At 35.5% G+C, this 21992-nt stretch overlaps 1 protein-coding gene across 1 annotated transcript in view; it reads right to left on the bottom strand.

The window, feature by feature from the left end:
• The window catches only part of GUCY1A2 (guanylate cyclase 1 soluble subunit alpha 2), a 252611-nt gene that overhangs the window by 110670 nt on the left and 119949 nt on the right, over positions 1-21992 (bottom strand). Inside the window, exon 5 of the mRNA XM_072953952.1 lies at positions 7801-8286. Within this exon, the coding sequence (XP_072810053.1) occupies positions 7801-8286 (486 nt within the window). The remainder of the gene's footprint in view (positions 1-7800; positions 8287-21992) is intronic.

Genomic DNA, 21992 nt, shown 5'->3' with positions numbered 1-21992 from the left:
TTCACAATGTTATCTGGATTATTTAACTTTACTGAACCAGTTTCTTTTTCTGAAAATGGAGATAATGTAAAAAGATCCCCTGTTAGTCATGCAGGATTAAATGAGATCACATTTTATCCTTTTCTAATAATCACTGCATACACTTTTAGTTAGGTACAGACAAAAACATACAAAATAATCACATAATACACCCACTCCCACATATAAATGTACCTGTCTGAGAAATAATGTGGCAACTAACATGCACTTTTACTACTATATACCAGGTGCTATTCTAAGCACTTTGCACATTTCAACTAATTGAAATGCTCACACTATAACTATGCAGCATATACACTTAGTATCTTAACTTTATAGGTTATGAAACTGGATGAAAGTGGTTAAGGGTGAAAAGTCGAAAGCTCTAAGGAGTGTATTGAAGATAGCACTGGGGAACTGCAGCCTTGGCTGAATGCAATAAGAGGAGCATGGAGAAAGATTCTCCTTTTTGCTTCATCTTTATTTCAAACTAAAGGGCTTTTCAAAGACAAAAATATAAAATGAAGCAAAACTCACATTAGATTGCTTCAATATTCAGTGCTATTGTTATTACCTTAGTTAATAGATAATAACTACTCTAAATGCCATTGACTTAAAAAGTTAGAATTACTGGATATTTCCAGTCAAGATGGTGGACTAGCAGGACCATGAGCTCGTCTCTCCTTGTGACCACAATGAAACCACAACTGACTGCCAAACAACCATCAGAAGAAAGAGTGGAACCTCGCAAAAGAGATCTTCTTCAACTGGCAACATAAAGAGGGAATCACAGTGGGATGGTAAGAAACACGTGCTCGTGATACAATCAGGCCCCACCCTCCCCAAGTGGGCCACCAACAAGCTAAAGGATAATTAAGTCGCAGAGGCCCTCCCTCAGGACTGAGAGTTCTAATCCCCGCATTAGGCTCCCCAGCCCAGGATTCCGGCACTGGGAGGAGGAGGAAACCCCAGGACATCTGGTTTTGAAGGCCAGCGGGCTTAGCTCCAGGAGCCCCACAGGACTCAGAGACTTCATTTGCTTGGGAAGCATACACAGAATCTCGTGTGCACCAGGTCAAAGGACAGAGGCAGTGAATTCACAGGAACCTGGGCCAGACCTGCCTGCTGGTTTTAGAAGGTCTCCTGGGGATGTAGGGAACATAAAAGCTGGTGTTGGACATTCCAGGAGTATTCATCTACATGAGCTTTCCTGGAGGCTGACATCTGGATTGGATCATAGGCACCAAGACCCAGCCCCACCCAGCAGCCTATAGGGAAGCCTCAGATCAAACAACATACTGGGTAGGAATACAGCCCCACCCATCAGCAGACTTCCTGAGCCCCAAATGCCTTCAGACATGGCTCTACCCACCAGAGGTCCAGGACCAAGCTTCACTCAGCAGTGAGCAAGCACTGACTCTTCCTGCCAGGAAAACTGCGTAAGCCTTTAGCCCAGCCTCATCCACCAGGGGCCAGATACCAGAAATAAGAAAACAACAAACCCAAAGCCTGGTATCCACAAACACAGGCCAGACTACACTGGGACAGGCTGAACCCTGGCTCTTAGGTCACAAGAGATGAGGGTACCGCTGGAACACATAAGACGTCTGCCACAGAGGCCCACCTCTCCAAGGTCGAGAAATGTAACTAACCTACCTAAAAATACAAGTAGAAAGATAGACAATATGAAGTGACAGAGGAATATCTCCCAGGCCAAGGCACAAGATAAAATCCCAGAAGTATAAATTAAGTGTTGAGGGGATAGGCAATTTATCTGAGAGTTTAAAGTAATGATGGTGAAGAAGTTCAGAGAACTCAATAGGAGTATAGATGCACAGAGTGAAGTTTTTAGCAAAGAGTTGGAAAATATAAAGAATACCCAAACAGAGTTGAAGAATAAAATCACTGAAATGAATAACAAACTAGAAGGAACCAAGAATAGATTAAATGAGGCAGAAGAAAAGATCAATGAGATAGTGGATTAGTGGAAATAACTACTGCAGAACAGAAAAAAGAAAAAAAGATTGAAAACGAATGAGGATAGTTCAAGAGAACTCTGGGACAACAGGAAGTGCACTAATATTCACATTATAGAGGTCCCAAAAAGAGAAGAGAGAGAGAAGGGACCTGAGAAAATTTTTGGAGAGATAATCACCAAAAACTCCCCCAATTTGGGAAAGGAAACAGTCACCCAAGTCCAGAAAGTGCAGAGAGTTCCACACAGGATCAACCCAAAACGGAAAATACATAGTAATCAAAGTGACAAAAATTAAGGATAAGGAGAAGATATTAAAGCTAGCAAGAGAAAAGCAACAAATAACACAGAAGAGAACTACCATTAAGTTTATCAGCTGATTTATCAGCAGAAACTCTACAGGCCAGAAGGGAGTGGCACGATATATTTAAAGTGATGAAAGGGAAAAACTTACAACCAAGAATACTCTATCCAGCAAGGCTCTCATTCAGATTTGATGAAGAAATAAAAACCTTTACAGATAAACAAAAGCTAAAAGAATTCAGCAGCACCAAACCAACTTTACAACAAATGTTTAAGGAACTTGTCAGTCATCAAACCATAAGAAAAGAGAACAAAAGAAGAAAGAGAAAAAAAGATTGCTTTTGCAGTTTGGGGTCTGTTAGGGTCCCATATAAATTTTGGAATTGTTTGTTCTAGTTCTGTGAAAAATGTCGTATTTTGACAGGGGTTGTATTAGATATGTAGACTGCTTTGGATAGTACAGCCATTTTGATAATGTTGATTCCTCCAATCCAAGGGCACAACGTATCTTTCCATTTCTTTGTATCATCTTCAGTTTCCTTCATCAATGTTTTACAGTTTTCAGAACATACATAACCTCCTTGGTTAAGTTTATTTCTAGGTACTTTGTTGTTTTTTGATGCAATGAAAATGTTTATGCCAATAAACATAAAATTCTGGATTTTGAAGTGAAAAGAAAAAAAAGTGAATGAAGGGCTACAAATGGCAAAATACTCTTCTTTCTTATGGCTGAGTTGAATTCCATTACATATATATGCTGCATCTTCTTTATCCATTCATCTATTGATGTGCACTTAGGATGCTTCCGTATCTTGGCAATTATAAATAATGTGCTATTAATAGTGGGATGTATGTATCTTTTTGAATTAATTCTTATTTTGTGGTTGGCTTTATTCCTTTGATAACTAGTAAGTTTAAAAAGCTAAAGCTCTAAACGTTCTTAGAAACAATGAACAGTATATGTATGTAAATTAATAATATGTGCAGTATATTGTGTCTATGTATTTATGTGCAATATAGTGTATATGTGCAGTCACATTGTAACAATTCTACCTAATAAAACTGAAAAAACAAAAAAAATGACTTCAGGAAAAAAATGTAAAGATGCAGGCATCAGCCCTCAGATTTCTTGGTTCTTGCTGTTCACAGAAACTCAAAATGGAACAGACTCATAGACAATGCATCATGGATGCAGCACATGGAGGGAAAAAAATTGAAGTCCAATATAAATCCATGCTCAAATGTCAAGACGGATGAAAAACAAGTATTTGTTTTCAAGTTAACTTTTATCATTACAGATTTGTGTGTGTGTGTGAGAGAAAAAGGTAAAAAAAAAAAAAAGAATTACTCGTTCTTGATTGTTTATCTTCTACCCCCTAAAAATCTGAAGAGAAAAATACATTATTTATGTTAACATGTACTGAATATTTGCTTTTCTAGTTATGAGAGGATCAAAATTATAATCCATGCTTCCTTCAGTTTATCTAGTTCTTAGTATTCATCATACACCTGTAATATTCCAGCAGTCAAGCATCATAAAGGCTTGCAATAGGCACAGGAAGGTCTATAGCATCTTCCTAAAACTTCTACTTTATAGGTTTGGTTATCTTAGCAGAAACTTCCTATTATAGCTTAATTTAACTGAATTCTACCACTGGAATTATAATTCCTCACTGCGTCATCTCCATATGATAGGAAAACATGGAATAATAAGATGATCAAGAGAGGGACAATATGTACATTAAAAGACTGGGCTATTATTGTGTGTAACAGACTTCAAATGCCCCCGTGGGGTACTCCCTCTAGTTTGCTAGTTCTTTATTCTTGGCATTCAACTTTACCTGGTTTCCTTTCACATTTCTAACATAAAACAAAAGTGGTCTATACAGTATTTTTCTCCGTGGTATGATTATTCCACCAAAAATCCTACACAGACATTAAATCCAGCAGAACTCATTAATTTTATTAAATCAACAGATTTATGGCCCTTAAAAATGCTACCATTGAGATTTTTTTCAATAGCAATTAAATTTTAGCAAATACTTCTTGGCTTAAAATAGTACTTTGCAAATGTTCTAGAAATTAAGCTGGAAAGATTGTAATAAGTAGAAAACTTAAGTTAGGCAGATAGAGGATTTCTAATTTATATCCCTCTGAATGTATTTCTTATAATGTACTTATTTTTACTCTGTACAAGGGTAATATTCTCCCTTACTTGCATTTTCCTCCCTCTGGCCATACCGTCCTTACTCTGGCTTCAGCACATGTGTGTTGCCTAGTCTGGACCACCAGACTCAACCCCCTTAAGCCTTTTAAACAGCAAAGCCACCTGCACACCTATTTTAGATACATATGTACACAATGCCATTAAAGATACATTAAGAACACCTGGTTTTGTTGATGGTTTCCTTTGCTGTGCAAAAGCTTTTAAGTTTAATTAGGTCCCATTTGTTTATTTTTGTTTTTGTTTCCATTATTTTAGGGGAAGGATCCAAAAAAAAATATTGCTGTGATTTATGTCAAAGAGTGTATTTTTCCTTTAGGAGTTTTAAAGCATCTGGTCTTACATGGAGGTCTTTAATCCATTTTGAGTTTATTTTTTGTATATGGTGTTAGAGAATGTTCTAATTTCATTCTTTTACAAGTAACTGTCTGGTTTTCCCAGCACCACTTATTGAAGAGATTGTCTTTTTCCCATTGTCTATTATTGCCTCGCTTGTCATAGATGAACTGACCATAAGTTTTTAGGTTTATTTCTGGGGTGTCTGTTCTGTTCCAATTATCCATGTGTCTGTTTTTGTTCCAGTATCATACAATTTTGATTACTGTAGCTTGGTAACAGTCTGAAGTCAGGGTGCATGATACCTCCAGTTCTGTTCTTCTTTCTCAAGATTGTTTTGGCAATTTGGGGTCTTTTGTGTTTCCATACAAATTTTAAAATTATTTGTTCTAGTTCTGTGAAAAATGTCATTGGTATTTTTGATGGGATTGCACTGAATCTGTGGATTGCATTGAATTTGCAGATTGCCTTGGGTAGTATGATCATTTTAATAATATTGATTCTTCCAATCCAAGAACATGGTATATCTTTTCATCTATTTGTGTAATCTTCAGTTTCTTTTATCAGTGTCTTAGAGTTTTCTGAATAAAGAAAAAAGCCTTTTACCTTCTTAAGTAGGTTTATTCGTAGGTATTTTATTCTCTTTGATATGATGGTAAATGGGACTGTTTCCTTAATTTTTCTTTCTGATAGTTCATTGTTAGTGTATAGAAATGCAACCGATTTCTGTATATTCATTTTGTATCTTGTAATCTTACAAAATTGATTGATAAGCTCAGTAGTTTTCTGGTGGTATCTTAAGGATTTGCTACGTATAGTATCATATCATCTGCAAACAGTGACATTTTACTTCTTTCCAATTTGTATTACTTTTATTTCTTTTCCTTCTCTGTTTGTTGTGGCTAAGATCTACAGAATTATGTTGAATAAAAGTGGCAAGAGTGGACACCCTTGTCTTGTTCCTGATCTTAGAAGAAATGTTTTCAGCTTTTCACCTTTCAGTATGATGTTAGCTATGGGTCTTTTATATATGGCCTTTATTATGTGGAGGCATGTTCTGTCTATGCCAACCTACTGAATGGGAGAAGATAGTTGCAAATGATACGACTGATAAGGGGTTAAGATCCAATACATGTAAATAGCTCATAAAATTCAACATAAAAAAAAGGAAACCACACACCATAATAGAAATGGGCAGAAGAACTGAGTAGACATTTTTCCAAAGAGGAAATGCAGATGACCAACAGGTACATGAAAAGATGCTCAACATTGCTAATCATCCAGGAAATACAAATCAAAACCACAATAAAATGTCACCTCATACCTGTCAGAATGGCTACCATCAAAAAGAACACAAATCACAAATGTTGGCAAGGATGTGGAGAAAGGGAACCCTCATACACTATTGGTGGGAATGTAAATTGGTTCGGCCACTGTGGAAAACAGTATGGAGATTTCTCAAAAAGCTAAAGATAGAAATACCATATGACCCAGCAATTCCACTCCTCGGTACATACCCAAAAAAGCCCCAAAAGACTAATTCAAAAAGATACACGCACCCCAATGTTCACAGCAGTGTTACTTACAATTGCCAAGGTATGGAAGCACCAAAAGTGTCCCTCCACAGATGAATAGGTAAAGAAGATGTGGTATATAGATACACAGTGAAATACTACTCAGTTGTAAAAAAAATTTGCCATTTCAGCAACATGGATGTACTTAGTGGGCATTATGCTGAGTGAAATAAGTCAGACAGAGAAAGACAAATACTATACATCACTTATATGTGGAATCTAAAAAATTTTTAAAAACTTATTTTTTGAATACAACAACAACAAAAAAGTAGACTCACAGAGGTAGAGAATAAACTAGCAATTACCAGCGGGGAGACTGAAGGGGGACGTGGCAATATAGGGGTAGAGGATTAAAACATGGGTTATTATGGGATTATATGAAATCATGTATGTGAAATTTTTGAAAATTATAAAACTACTATGGAATTTGAAAAATCTTTCATTCAGTAAAAAAAGAAAAATTAAAATACCAGCTGGCTCTGGAATCATATTACTTTATAATTTATTGCTAAAATTTCATAAGAAAGTTCAGTTTAAGAAGAAAATAAAAATCTAAAGTTCACCACTGTTTATCTATACTAAAAGTAATTGCTGTCCTCAAAAAAAAAAAAAAAGTCGTATGCCCTGACATTATGCAACCCATATGATATTCTATGTATCGTTACAGAATTATTCATTAGGTAGACATGCATCTGAATCACTCAAAATATTGCTATAATTTTAATAAGAAATTAACAAGGAGTTCATCAGATCACGCTAACAAATGGTGATTTGTATACATTTGCAAAACCCTTCCATTATGTAGTTTGGAAAATAAAGGTGCTTCCACTAAAAACCATTGATAATTTGGACAATAGCTGAATTATTTACATGTATTCTTCAGGATTAGTGGGATCTCACTTAATTGACAATGAAGTGCAAAATACCAGTTAACCATGATTTAACTGATAATGCAATGCATGTTTTAACATAACTTGTTGTTTGTTTTTAACTGCCAAGGTAAGATTTTTAGTTCATATTGGAATCCTACTCTTTAAGAAAAACGAATTATGTGGTAAAAGTTGCCTAGATTTCAGCAAGCATTTTTTTTATAATAATGAATTTAGGGGACTAACTCTACAGAATCTTTCTTCATTGAGGAATATCATGATTCACAGTTACCTATGTCTATAATATAAATCAATTCATAATGAAAGCTTACTTATAAAGCAGACCTACCTGGATTCCATATAAATATTTCTAAATTAAAGAGGTGTCCATCATTTATTCTCAAGTTTAAATAGAAAAAGAAAATTGTATACTTGCAATTTAATTAAGATGACCATTTACGACTAAAAAGTCTTTATATATAAGTAACTAAATTCCATTACCTTATAAATATCCAAAAATCCACACTGGTGGTCAAATCTTGTGTACAGTTCATTCAGCATGCTGATCACTTGCATAGGGGTACACTGGGCACATATGGCTGTGAAGCCAACAATGTCTGAAAAGAGCATGGTGACATCATCAAACTTTCTGGCCTGCACTTGCTGCCCTTGCCACAACTGCTGGGCTACATCACCAGGGAAGATAGAATATAGAAGATCCACTGTTTTTTTTTTCTCTTCTTCCAGGGCCTGGTGAGTTCTTTCTAAAGTTGCTTTTAATTTATCCATCCTCTTCTTCAAGCCATCTTGGGCCTTTGCCTGCTCGCCAACCAAAATGACATCTCGGGTAGCGTCATGGATTGGAATGTCTGAGAGGTGCAGCCCTCGTCCCATAAGTTCATCCAGCTTGTCCACACATGGAGAGCCCAAGAATAAAATGGAATTTGATTCTGGGACATGGATCATTTGTCCTTTGACTTCCATCACCTGCAAAATTAACATGTAATTTTGATCAGCGCTCTTCACATAGTAGGTTCACAAAAATTTATCATCTGATGTAGAGGAAGAACAAAAAATGTTTTATTAGCTCTACTGACTTTCTGCACTCATAGAAGCGGATTCAAATGTGATTTACAGCCAATGTAAAAGTTATGTTCAAGATAGAAACATTCATTGCTTTTTTCCCACTTGGCCACTGTCTTAAGATAATGAACAAATTTGGAAAGTGAGATAAATGAGAAATGAAACAGGAAAACGTTTTCATTCAAAATGAAGTTGCACCCTTGTACATCATGAAACTGTCTCATGAGCCAGTTCAAAAACTTTCAACTTGCTTAATAATAATAGAAGTAGGATAAATCCATCTGTTGAAATAGCTACATTCAACTGTCATTAAAATAACACTCAGAAAACAAGTCTAGGAGATTAAATAAATCAAAATAATTGTTTAGTCTTATGTAATTCATTTTTCCTCCAGTTGTAGTCCTGTGAAAATACAGTAGTTTTTACACTGACTAGATTAGTTTGCAATTCATTTGGCCTTAAAAATAAAAATTTAAAATTAGTTATCATTAAGCCAACATTACCAGAAAATAATTATTAATCAACGAGCACATTCAATATAAGCTGAAAAGAGCCCCCCAAATCGGGATAGTATTAAAGGAATTGAGTTAGTAAGATAAAGAATCTGAAGGTGTAGTAATTTAAACCTATCTCTCCTTGCTGTGCTCTTTGACTGGAGAATTTGGAGACTCGATGTTTAAGGGAGAACTTCAGGAACACTGGCTTACACTATATTAGCCTGGTGCCCTGAGGACCGCTCAGAAGGGATGAGCACCAGTAAGTAGGAAAGGAAGGGAGACATAGGATGTGGTTATCCCAATCCAGTTATTTGGGTTGGAATAACAATTTCAGCTCATCTGGAGGGGACGCTAGTTGTAATTACCTGGAGAGAACAGCTTGCATGCTGACCAACCAAGACTCCACATCAGTTTTACTTTTATCACTTTCCCCTAATACATGGGATGTGCTCAATAAGTTTACTTTCTTTTGTTCTTCATAACATGAAGTAGTTAGTCTAGTTGATAACACTGGAGACGTAGAACAAATATGGGGTAAAACTACAGAGATCTGGATTTTTAAGCCTGCAGATGTTTTATTTTGTTCCCCTGCACCATTAACCAAGATCTATTCTTTCTAAGGAAATAAAATTGAATCCTTGCTTGATGATATAATTTTTATGAAATTAAATGTTCTCTTTTTATATACAGAATCTGCTAGGGTTCAGTATTTCATCATTTTATGCATAATACTCTCATTTATTTATTGAAGTGTTTACTGAGTGTTTTTTAATTACCTAGTCATGCTCTGGATAAACAGCATAAAAAATAAGGTTCCCCTTTTCAAGATATCACAATATGGGAGGGAGAAGCACAACTACATAGCCCAGAGAATAAAATGAAGAAGACCCTTCAATTCCTCACTCAAGGTGGGCTCTTAAAAGACTGCAGGCTACAGTTTGGATACAAAGAAAAGAGTTGTCCTGAAAAGTATTTCCACGTTATTTCATACATGCCTGGTACGCTTTTTGAGGAAAAGGGTTTGTTAACAACATATACTTGTTAGACTATTAAAAGTGTAATAAGGAAGATACACATAATGTACAACCTCATAGTTTCAAAATTAGTATGTTAATTTTTTCTTAAGTTTTAAGGTAAAAGCAATCCTCTGATTCTCATAGATTTAGACCTCCAACTGGTCTCTTTCTCTTTCTTCTTCCATTTCTTTTTAATTATTTTCTTTTTCTTCTACATCTTACTTCTGCTTTCTCCCCTTTGTTCTTTGGAAATATTCCTTTTTTTTTTCCAACATTCTATCTTAGTCTTTATCTTGCCTGCTTCCCTGTCTTTCTTTCTCATCACTGGTTTTCCTTCATTTTCCTCATTGATTCTTCCTTTTCCTTTTTCTCTTTTTCCTGTATATTAACCTCCACATTTCCCATCACAAATGGACCTTTTTCTTCTCTGCCTTTGTTTCCATCTCTCTCTTTATTTTTTAAAAAAGAAATCAGTATATTTATAATAGGCATAAATATTATATATTGTGTGCTATATGTAATAAATAAGAGTGCTTTTCTTTAACTTCCAAAGAAGTTGAATGGAGTATGTTGTATCCCATCTATATTCTTGATTTGAATGTGGCCATTAGTTGATTTTTTTGAAATCTCTGAATCAACAGAGCCTGAGAGAAAAGATAATCACTTACCTCTTGCAGTACAGGAAAAAACTCATGAAAGAGAAGCCCCAATATACACAGCAAATAACTTCATTCTAAAAATGTTTTTCATCAGTGAATTTTTTCCTTATAATTGGGCAAATTTAACTGGCACATCTCTGTCATAAATGCAGTTTTATCTTCTTTGGAAAATAACATTATTTTTCTTGAATTATGTTTGCTTTTTTATAATTATAAATATAGAAATTCACATGATCTGCATTTATTAATTTAGGAATATGCATAACTATTATAAGAACTACATATCTTTATGTAGAAGAAATAGATTTGTGAAAAACTGCATTAAATTGAAACATCCCTCTAATGTTTTACTGCCTCCTAAAATATATTAAAGTTTTGATGAAATAGCTTAAGGGATAATACAAAATCAACTACCATTAAATCTATCAGATTTCATAAACCGGTAAGCATAATATTAAGGGGAGTGAGCTCAAAAATAGAGTGGAGATGACGGGGATAGAATCAGTTAGGACAGTTAAAGAAAGTTTACTTAATCTGAACAAAGAAGATATTCTGAAAAAAATAAAGTTTTAGGGACCTATAGGACAACTACAAAAAAATCCGACATTCATATCATGGGAGTCCTAGAAGTATTTGAAGAAACAATAACTGAAAATGTCTGAAATTTGATTGAAGACATAAACACACAGAATCAACAGTCTATGTAAATCTCTAGTAGGATAAACCCAAAGAAATTCACTTTAAGAAACATCATAATTAAATTTCTGAAAACTGAATTCAAAGAAAACATCTTGAAAGGATCCAGAGAAGATGTTACTCACAGGGAACACTAATTCTAATGGCAGTTGATTTCTCATCTGAAACTATGGAAATCAGAAGAAAGGAGAATTTTTTTCAAATATTGAAAGAAAAGAAGTGTCAGCTATGAATTCTATGTCTGGGGAAGCTATTCTTTAAGAATGAAGGGGAAATTAAAGATATCTGCAGATGAAGGAAAATTAATAGTGATTGTCCTAACAGAATAGCTAAAGAAAGATCATCAAACAGAAAGAAAATAAGAGAAATAATACTCTAAGGGGCATCAGGAAGGAAAAGAGAACACAAAGACCAAAAATACTGGGGCATACAATAGATTATCCTCTCCTCATGAGTTGACTATATTATATGTGATAATTGAAACAAAAATTGTAACACCATTTGATACTCATCACAAGTGTTTCTCCTTATAAGAGGAAAGCAGACGGAGATTACACACACACACACACAGACACACACAGGAAGAAATGTGAAAATAGAGACAGAGACTGGAGTGATGCAGTCACCAGCCAAGAAATACCAAGGCATGCCAGGAGCCACCAGAAGCTAGAAGAGTTACGGAATCTATTTTCCCCTAGATTCTCTGGAGTGAGCAAGGAGCTATCCACACTTCGATTTCAGATTCTGACTTTCAGGGCTGTGAAAGAATAAATTTCTGTTGCCTTATACTACCAAGTTTGCGGTAATTTGTTACAGAAGCCACAGGAAACTAATACAGATCAAAACAACGAAATCAACAAATAGGAGCCAGTTGACAGATACAGGATGGTCCACCTAACAACAGAATACACATTCTTCAAAGACCCCACAGAACATACATTAAGATAGACCATATCCTGGGTCACACACAAACACACACACAAAATCTCCACATTTTTAAAATCAAAATTATATGGCTATGTTCTCTGACTACATGGAATAAAACTAGAAATAAAGAACCATAAGACATATGTACAATAGTCAAAACTAGAAACAATCCCAATGTATTTCAACCAAATATGAGTTACTATTCAGCAAAATAAAGAAATATTCTATTGATACAGGCAAAATATTAGATGAATTTGTAAAGAATTATGCTGAGTGAAAAACTACTCAGTAATAAAGAAAATGAGTTTTTGTTTTCCTTGCTTGCTTATTTATTTTTATCATTAAATTATTGTATTTTGATTCTTAGAATATAATTATCAAATAAATAAGGTGTTTAGCAACAATTTCTCCCAGAGGGCTACTGATCTTTTTAAATTTCAACCTACTATATGCCTTTATAGTAGCTACAAGTTAAAAACATTTTTAAAATGTTTTCATTTTCTAACATGAACTCTTCATTAAATACTCTCATTTAAAGAAGACAATTTTAAGTTCTTAAGTACACTAAATATAATTTAAAAGAAATTAAAAGCATTTATTTATTTATTCATCTATTTCACAAATATTTATTATCTATGACCTGCCAGTACTATGCTAAGCACTTTCAATAAGCAGGAATTCAGGCAGAATATCTACTAAGTTGAACAGTAAATTCAATAGCAAAGTGCGTACGTATCTAGAGGGATATTAACACCTCAGGCTAATTATGCTATTATTTACTCTGCAGATTGAAATGTAGTCTTTGTTGAGATGAGATACAATAAAATTCATATTGTTTATTGATGACATCAAAACAAAACATAACCTTTCAGACACTTTAATTTCTGTGCGTGCTTTATTTTCCCATATGTTAGTAATCTAGTTTCATTGCTGTTTTTTAAATCTCAGAAATGCATTCTAGAGATAGATTTGAATCCTGTTTTGATAGATAAGACAGTAAAGCGCATGACAAAGTTGATTTAATATTCCAAGATTAGATGCCACTTTTCTTGTTAAATCGCAGCAGGATTCATACAATATTTAAAGGAAACAGGTTTATGCTTAGTAGTTGAAAAATATATCAGCAAATTTTCTGTCATTGTGCAAATTTTCTAATTGTGAAATGTTTTTGTTTTGCTTAGATACCTCGTTCATTTTGTATTTAACATCATGTGGGGAATATGAAATTGATATGCAGTTTTTAATACCTCACCTACATACACTATCTTTTTTCCCAAAGGGTGCAAATGATTTCATTTTTTATCACAATCTCACGATCGGTAAATTACACACATTAAAGGAATAGCGTCTGGGATGCTTTGTCACCACACTGCCAATCACACATACCATGGGGCATTTTGTTATATTTTAATATATCCAATTTATAAAATTACACTTCAAAAGCTATAATAAATTTTTGGAGCTACCACTAAATATTCTGTAAAATCAGGAAATTCTACACTTTCTTCAAAGAAATACTACAAAAATGATTCTACACAAAGCATTAACATGTTGTTACATAAGGATGAGTGCAGCCTCCTCATAGTAATAGAAAGCCATTTGGATGTGTCAAAAATATTGACATTTCTAGCTTAGCCAATTTAACATGAGAAAATTCTGAAAAGGTCTTAAAATCCAACAAATTTCCAAATATTCAATTATATATTATGTAAGTGCTGTGTGTGGATTTACATTCTCCCATACCTAATCAGGGGGAGGGTGGGAGATTGAGAGTGGGTATTTGATATATTGCTTAGTAATAAAAATAGTGTTTTGCATTTTGACTGAATTGTGTCAAATATTAGAGTTTGTGCTTAGACTTAGGTTGGCAAAACCCGGTTATATACTAAGCATCCTGGCTGCTGGATAAGCAGAATTAAGGACACTAGAGTACACGAGAACCTTCTAATGGAATAATATGGTAGTTGCATATTCTCGGGCACATACCATGGCTAAAGAAATATGAAGAGATGAGGAATCCAGTCTTCGTATAGTGGGTTGAAATTTTTATATAGAGGATTTTTCCCATAGATCTTTCTATAATAATGGAAAATATGGTTAGTGTAACTGAAGAACTAAATTTTAAATTTTATTTGATTTCCATTAATTTAAATTAAAATGCATATAGTCACATGTGCCCACCAGATAATGTACCAGACAGCATAGCTCTGAAGTAAAGTTTGTGGCTCCAATATTCAATCAATTCATCATTTTGTCTAGGTATTAGCTTTCATTTGTTTGTGGGTAAGAAATGAGTTAATATTTGGGTCACACAGATTTTTTTTTTCTTTTTAACAATGTTACACAGAAGGTTTAAGAAAATATGTGTAGGAACTTTACTCAGTACCAAGGGTACAGCTGAGCTTAAGAGGGCTGTGATCTCTGCCCTGATGGAGCTTATATTCTAACAGAGGAGATATATATAGATGTCTATATATATATTACATATTATTATTATATATTATAGATATAGCTATCTGTATATATTTTTTAAAAAGAATAGATAGGTTATGGAAGGCTGAGTGACCCTCTTGCTGCAAAACAAATAGATCCAGGTTTAAAAAAAAACATACTTTTGAGCCATCTCTTAAGATGTAGGAGAGGTTTTCGAGTACACGCCACATACACGCACCAGAAAAAGGAACAACCGAATAAAAACAAAGCAAACTAATAAACAAAAAATGAAACCTTGATCTAGACCCCTGATGGAGCAGAGCGAAGCCAGCTTGTCCTGAGCGCCATGTGGAGAGAATGCTGCTATGGGGACTCTGAGACTTGAGACATGTGTAAGGACCGTCCTCAGAGAAGACTAGACAGTCTTCAGTCACTGGCATATGAAACTTCCCCAACTTAGGCTCTCAAGACTCCCAATACAATTAAGCTCAAGCAATGGAGGAAAGCAAGCAATGAACACAAGATTTAGATCACAAAAAACTGTTAGTATTGCAATGTCAGGTTCAGAATATAGAGCAACTACATATTTACAAGTAAGGGTACAATTATAAAGAAAGACAAGCACCAAGAGACGATAAGGAAGGAGTAGACAGTTAAAAACTTGGAGTAGATCGTAACAGAAATAATAATACTGTTTACCTCAAACACTGGCAATGAAATAAATACACACAGGCTGGTAGAGTGTGTTGAGTGCAATTCTAGCACAAATTAGCCGTAACTAAATTCCTCTGTGGATTCTGAACCACCTCAAATCTCCTGACTCAGAACCCTCTGTGGTTGGGCTCAGAACTTCATTTTTTTATAAGGACGACATACGATTTTGAAAATCGGCTAGACTCGGTAACTTTTGTCTCAAATATCACCTTGTCCAATCTACTCATCTCGTAAGTGTAAATGAGACAAGGAGGCCTGGGGAGGAAAGACAAATTGTAGGGGATCACAAGGCAGGTTGGTAAAGGGCAAGGACTTGAGACAGATTTCTTGACATACACAGCTACATCGTGGATGGTTCATTGTCAGAAAGCGTATTTTGAGTAAAACAAAGAGTGAAATCTGAAGTTCAGTAATGGCTCAGGGCTAGGAGCAAATAATCTGTAAACAGATTAATCAAAGGTGGATCACAAAACTGTTTCAACAAACCTATAGACAGTTTTGTTTTAACAACTTTATAAATGACTTTCTCTCATATTTGTGGAAACATTAAAGATGTCCGAGGGCCCCTTATGTGTTTTCATTGGCACACTACTGAATTTCATGAGAGGAATTCTGCTTATTTTGTATCCAATTTGGGGATTTGAGATTTGGGGCATAACCAAAACATGTTTGTCAGAGTCTTCTTGATGAATTCTATTTGTGACCCAATAATACCTCTTTCAAAAAGTTTTATTTATTTTTTTAAATTTTTGGTGGGGAGGCAATTAGGTCTGTTTGATTGTTTGTTTGTTTTTTATAGTGGAGGCACCGGGGATTGAACCTTGCACATGCTAAGCATGCATTCTACCGCTGAGCTACCCCCTCCTCCCACCTGGTAATATCTTAATAATCCCTTAGACTTATACAGAATGTGGACTTTTTTAACTGTTTCCACAGACCCTGCTGCATTTGTCTCCCTGACGTTGTAAAGTGCACCCAGTCAAGGTTACTGTAATTGAGGAAGCTAAGACCAGGGAGGGTTGAGTGAGTTTGCCAGAAATCCCACAGTTAAGTTAGGGAGCCTTGAACTGCCTGACCCAGTGTTCTTTCCACACTTAGTTTGGTGAGATAAAAGGAAGGAGAGCTTTGAACCTAAAAATGATCTGAATTTAAAACCCAGTTTCACTATTTGCTGGCTAAGTAACCATATGGTTATACATGTGGCAGATGACACGGTTTCTCAGGGTTCTAACAATGCCATCTCTAATATCTGAATAAACACAATTTTAATAGAACAACATTAGAATAAAGTTTAAATGAGATAACACATATTAAAAGTCTAGCCTAGTGCACACATAAGCATTCACTCAATAATTACTATCAATTATTATTGTTATTGTTATTAAGCATTATGACAAAGATAATGATGATTTAACTGATGCCAGAGATTATTACAAATACAAAATTATAATAAGTAATTATGTTGAAGAAATAATAATGATAATACATTTTATTAAGTTGTATTAAATAGGCATGTTGTATTTATTATTTTCAGGAACTGAAAAGCTAGAACCAAGTTAAATGTGTATAAATGGATTTCTACTTCAATGACTTATGTTCTGTCAGTTAAGAAAAAAAAGTTTCACAAACCATACAAAATGGTATAGTAATTAAAATGTCGTGATGAAGGTTGACTGCACTGGCAAAATGTCTCAGACACACATCAACAGAATCTGTCTTTGTAAACATCCCCCTGATCATGAACAATGTGTAAGAATTCCTTGTCAGGAAAACAGATTTCAACTGAAGAAATATGCCTTGGAGGCTGTCTATGATAGTGACAAGCATAGAAATTATTGGAATACGGCAAAGGAAGTATTCCAAGATGAGTGAAGGAAAGGTCAAAACCCCAGAGAGAAAGAAGAGCGCAGTGCATTTGGGTCCAGTATGATTATAGTAAGAAGGTCCGGTATGATTACAAAAGAGAGGAAACGGGGAATCATTAGGTCTAATCAGATTAAGGCCGTGCAACTGAGTTACGATCGCTGGAATGTGAACCTAGCCCTTGTGATTCTCCAGTCCTCTTTCTATTCTTTCCTCTGCAGCTATGGAGCCCCCATGTCAACGATGGTGAAATCAGAAGGAGGAGCCTGGGTTCCAAAGTCTCCTCTGCAACAGGGCTGCCCACAGGACACCTAACCTGCCCCAGGTCTGTGATGCGAGCAGAAATAAATTTTTATACAGTTAATGGACTTGGATTTGAAGATTATTAAAGCAGCTGGCACTACTAACCTTGACTAACTAGCCAGATTATGGTAAAAGATCACTTTTGGCCATCTCCATCACACACTTACAATGTGGCCTAGGAGTACATCTACTCCATGCTAGGACCTCGGTGAAGAGAATCCAGCATGATTCTTTCCTATCCAGCTCGGTTATATTCTAATTAAAATAATTCCCATTTAAAAGTTCTATGCTATCAGTAAATTAAGGAGGAGTCCTAAGGTCAATACACAGCTCCATCTGTAAGTGTGAATCTAAAGCTTTGCTTAAAGGACTGGTTGGTTTTATGCTGATGTAACATGAATCATCATGAATTACGATGTCATATCAATTTTCATGCCACTGAAACTAGATTACATGTGTATCCTGCATTCCAGGAAGAGGATGCCGAAGCCTTTCAAGTACACTATAAATAACTAAAATGGTTTCTTAGATATAAATGTTCACAAACAGTGTAGAAATCAGCTACAATAAAGAAACTGCAAAAAAATACAAACACAGGGAGGCTAAACAACATGCTATTAAACAACAAATGGATCACTGAAGAAATCAAAGAGGAAATTTAAAAAATGGCTAGAGACAAATGAAAACAAAAACACGGCAATCCAAAACTTGTGGGACACAGCAAAAGCAGTTCTAAGAGGGAAGTTTATAGCGATACTAGCTAACTTCAGGAAACAAGAAAAATCTCAAATAAACAACCTAAAGAAAGTAGAGAATGAAGAACAAACAAAACCCAAAGTTAGTAGAAGGAAAGAAATCAACATCAGAGCAGAAATAAACAAAATAGAGACTGAAAAAAAGAAAAAAAAATCACTGAAACTAAAAGCTGGTTCTTTGAAAAAATAAACAAAACTGATAAACTTTTAACCAGACTCATCAAGAAAAACAGGGGGAGGACCCAAATCAATAAAATCAGAAATGAAAAAGAAAAGGTACAGCAGACACCAAAGAAATACAAAGAATCAGAAGAGGCTACTACAAACGACTATACCTCAATAAAACAGACAAACTAAACTATACAGTTTCCACCCATTTTTCTTCTGACTTCACTGAGTCCCTTTATGATCATTACCTTGAATTCTTTATTCTTCTGGGTTTTGTCTTGTTCCTTTATTAGATACCCCTTTGTGGCATCATTTTGCCTAATTCCCTCTGCTTGTTTGCATGCATAGGATGGTTCTGTCATGGTTAGAGAAGCAGCCTCATGCAGGAGATGTCCTGTGGAGCGCAGACGCACTCTCCCCGCTGCTCACCAGAGCTGTCCGATCTAGGAGGACCCCCTATGTAGGCTGAGAACGCCCTTCTGCTGCGGTGGTCTGACTACCACGGGTTTGCTACCATAGGCAGGGCTGGTCCCTGGCTAAGCTGGCTGCCAGGCCTTGCCTTATATGGTGGCTTCTGGCCCCTGGTGGGCAGAGGCAGATCCTGGCACAGCTGGCTGCACAGCCCGGCAGTCCCAGGGGCAGGGGTGGGTCTTGACTGTACTGCATCTCCGCCCCTCCTACCCATCTTGTTGTGGTTCCCTCTTTATGTCTTAGCTGGGGAAAATCTTTTCTGCTAGCCTTCAGGTCATTCTCACAGATGGCTGCTTTGTAAACAGTTGTAATTTTCGTGTGCCTGTGGGAAGAGGCCTTTCTGCTTACCCATCAGGCATCTCCATGGTCTTCATTTCTAACAGTTTCTCTGAGATATTTATATATCATAAAATTCACCCATTTAAAATGTACAATTCATTCAATTTTACAATGAATTTCACAGGTTGTATAATCATCGCCTCAAATGAATTTTAGAACATTTCATCATTCTCCCCACATCCTCTGTATTCCTTAGCACTCAATCCTTATCCCTCACTCCTCTTCCTCCTCAGCCCTCGGCAACTAGTAATCAACTTCTGTCTCCAAAGACTTGCCTCTTCTGGCATTTCATATGAATGAAATCAAATACCATGTTTTGTACAAGGGTTTTATTATTTGAGCTCTTACATTTAGGTCCAAGATCCATTTTGAGATACTTTTTTTATATGGTGTGAGGTGGGGGGTCCAAACTCAATCTTTTGCATCTGTTCCAACACTATATGGACTATGTGTTCAAAAAAAACTATTCTTTCCCTATTGTACTGGCATCTTTGTGAAAAATCAATTGACGATAAATGTAAGCAGTATTTCTGGACTCTCAGTTTTGTTTCATTGGTCTGTACGTCTATCCTTAAGCCAGAATCATACTGTCCTAATTATTGTAGCTTTGTAATAAGTATTTTGAATCAGGAAGTGTGAGTCCTTCACATTTCAAGAGTGTTTTGGCTCTTTGGGTCCTTGGCACATTCATATGAATTTTAAGATCAACTTGTCTATGTCTCCAAAAAAAGCAGCTAAAATCTTGATAAGGATTGCCTTGGATCTGTAGATCACTCTGGGTAGTTATTGCCTTATAACAGTATTAAGTGTTGCAATCCACGAAGGTGGACGTCTTTCGATTATTGAGGTCTTTATTTTCTTTCAACAATGCTTTGTAGTTTTCTGTGTACAAGTCCTCCTCTCCATTGGTTACATTTTTTTCCCTAAGTACTTTATTTTGATGCTATTGTTAAGTGGAATTATTTCCCTCATTTCATTTTTGGATTGTTCACTGATGTGTAGAAATGCAACTGATTTTTGCATGGTGATCTTAGATCTTGCAACTTTGATAAAGTTGTTTATGAAAAATAACTTTTGTGGATTCCTTAGAATTCTTCCATATAGATTATCATATAATCTGAGGAAAGAGACAGTTACACTTCTTCTTTTCTAATTTAAATGGCTTTTGCCACCTTTTCCTTTGATAATTTCCCTGGTACAACTTCCAGTAAAATGTTGAACAAAAGCAAGAGCAGATATGTTTGTCTTGTTCCCGCAATTAAGGGGAAGCCTGGCACTCTTTCAGCATTAGTTATAATGTTAGCTGTTGGTTTTTGCAAGATTCCTTTTAGCAGACTGAGGAAGCTGCCTTTCAGTTGCTAGTTCACAGAATATGTTTATCATGAATGAATATTGGCTTGTCAAATGTTTTTTCTGTGTTTATAAAGACGATTATAAAGTTTTTGTCTTTAATTTCATTAATAGGATTATTACACTGATTTTCAAATATTAAACCACCTTGTACTCCTGGGATGAATTTTGTCTGGTCATGGTGGATAATAATTTTTATATGCTGCTGCATTCATGTACTAGTATTTTGTTAAGAATTGTGCATCTATATTCATAAGGAATATTGGTCTATGGTTTTATTTTCCTGTGTTGTCTTTATCTGGTTTTGGTATCAAGGTAATAATATCAGCCTCCATAGAACATGTAATAAGTTATCCCTCCTCTTCCATTTTTCAGAATAGCTTGCAAGAGTTGATATTAATTCTTCTCTAAATATTTTGACAGACTCGTTCAGTGAAATCTGGGCATTGCTTTGTTTCATGGTATTTTTATAAAACTAATATGGCAACAGAAAGAACCACAGAAAAGACCTGTATTTTCTTGATTCTGCTACTAAGAAGATAAAAGACTTTTGAAATTCTCATTTTCCAAGTCTGTAATTTAGAGGTAAAACTGTCCATTCTGTCTATTTTCAAGGATTACTTTTGAAGCTTAAGTGAAAAGATGGGCATAAAAGCTTTCTGTAACCAGAAGTGCCATTCCACTTACCTTATTATGTTTAGAATATCTTGCGTCTACTATGGAAAATTCCATCTGCAGACAGTCGGAATTTCCATTAAGTATCTGAGAAGCAAGCCTGGCACTCTAATCTAGGTCCCTGGAGCAGGTATTCCAGCATCTGCAGTGTACACTGTACTGAAATGAGTACCCGTGACAATGTGTTACCCAGTTCCTTTTTCTTCCCATTATTCTTGCTTCTAAACCACATACTGACAACAGTAGAAGTTAGAGCTCTGCCAGTTTCCCTACTTGCCAACTGAATTGTCTTTATGAGAAAATCAACCATCACTTGGATGTTCTTTTCACATAAATTGAACTGGGAAGACTAAATCTCATGGTGCTTTTTCACTGTTAAGAAACAGTGTTAGGAAAACAAAGTCAATCTCCGAATAACTGGTGTGTTTCTCCTAAAATAGACTATTTTCTACCAAGAGAATTACCTCAATGAGCAACCTGTGTCTATCTATATGTCTAAACCTAGTAGTAAGTAAATTAATGTATTTATTTCTCTAACCTTGAGAATAAAGTTAGCCCCCTATTTAGAAGTAACTACATAAAATCAGCCACCACTACTCATATCCTACTCTCCTAACACCAACCAACCTCATCCTTTCCCTATGCCTTCCTCTAATGTAGGTCTCATTGTCTCATCCAAAGAGTTCACAGTTTTTGGAGAATGCATGCTTTAAGAAGAGAAAGAAAGAAAATAAAAACCATGAC

The sequence above is a fragment of the Vicugna pacos genome, chromosome 33 (assembly GCF_048564905.1).
Source record: "Vicugna pacos chromosome 33, VicPac4, whole genome shotgun sequence".
In the NCBI taxonomy this organism is placed as follows: Eukaryota; Metazoa; Chordata; class Mammalia; order Artiodactyla; family Camelidae; genus Vicugna; species Vicugna pacos.
Note: the sequence above shows the minus strand (reverse complement) of the source record. Positions and strands in the feature narration are given on the sequence as shown.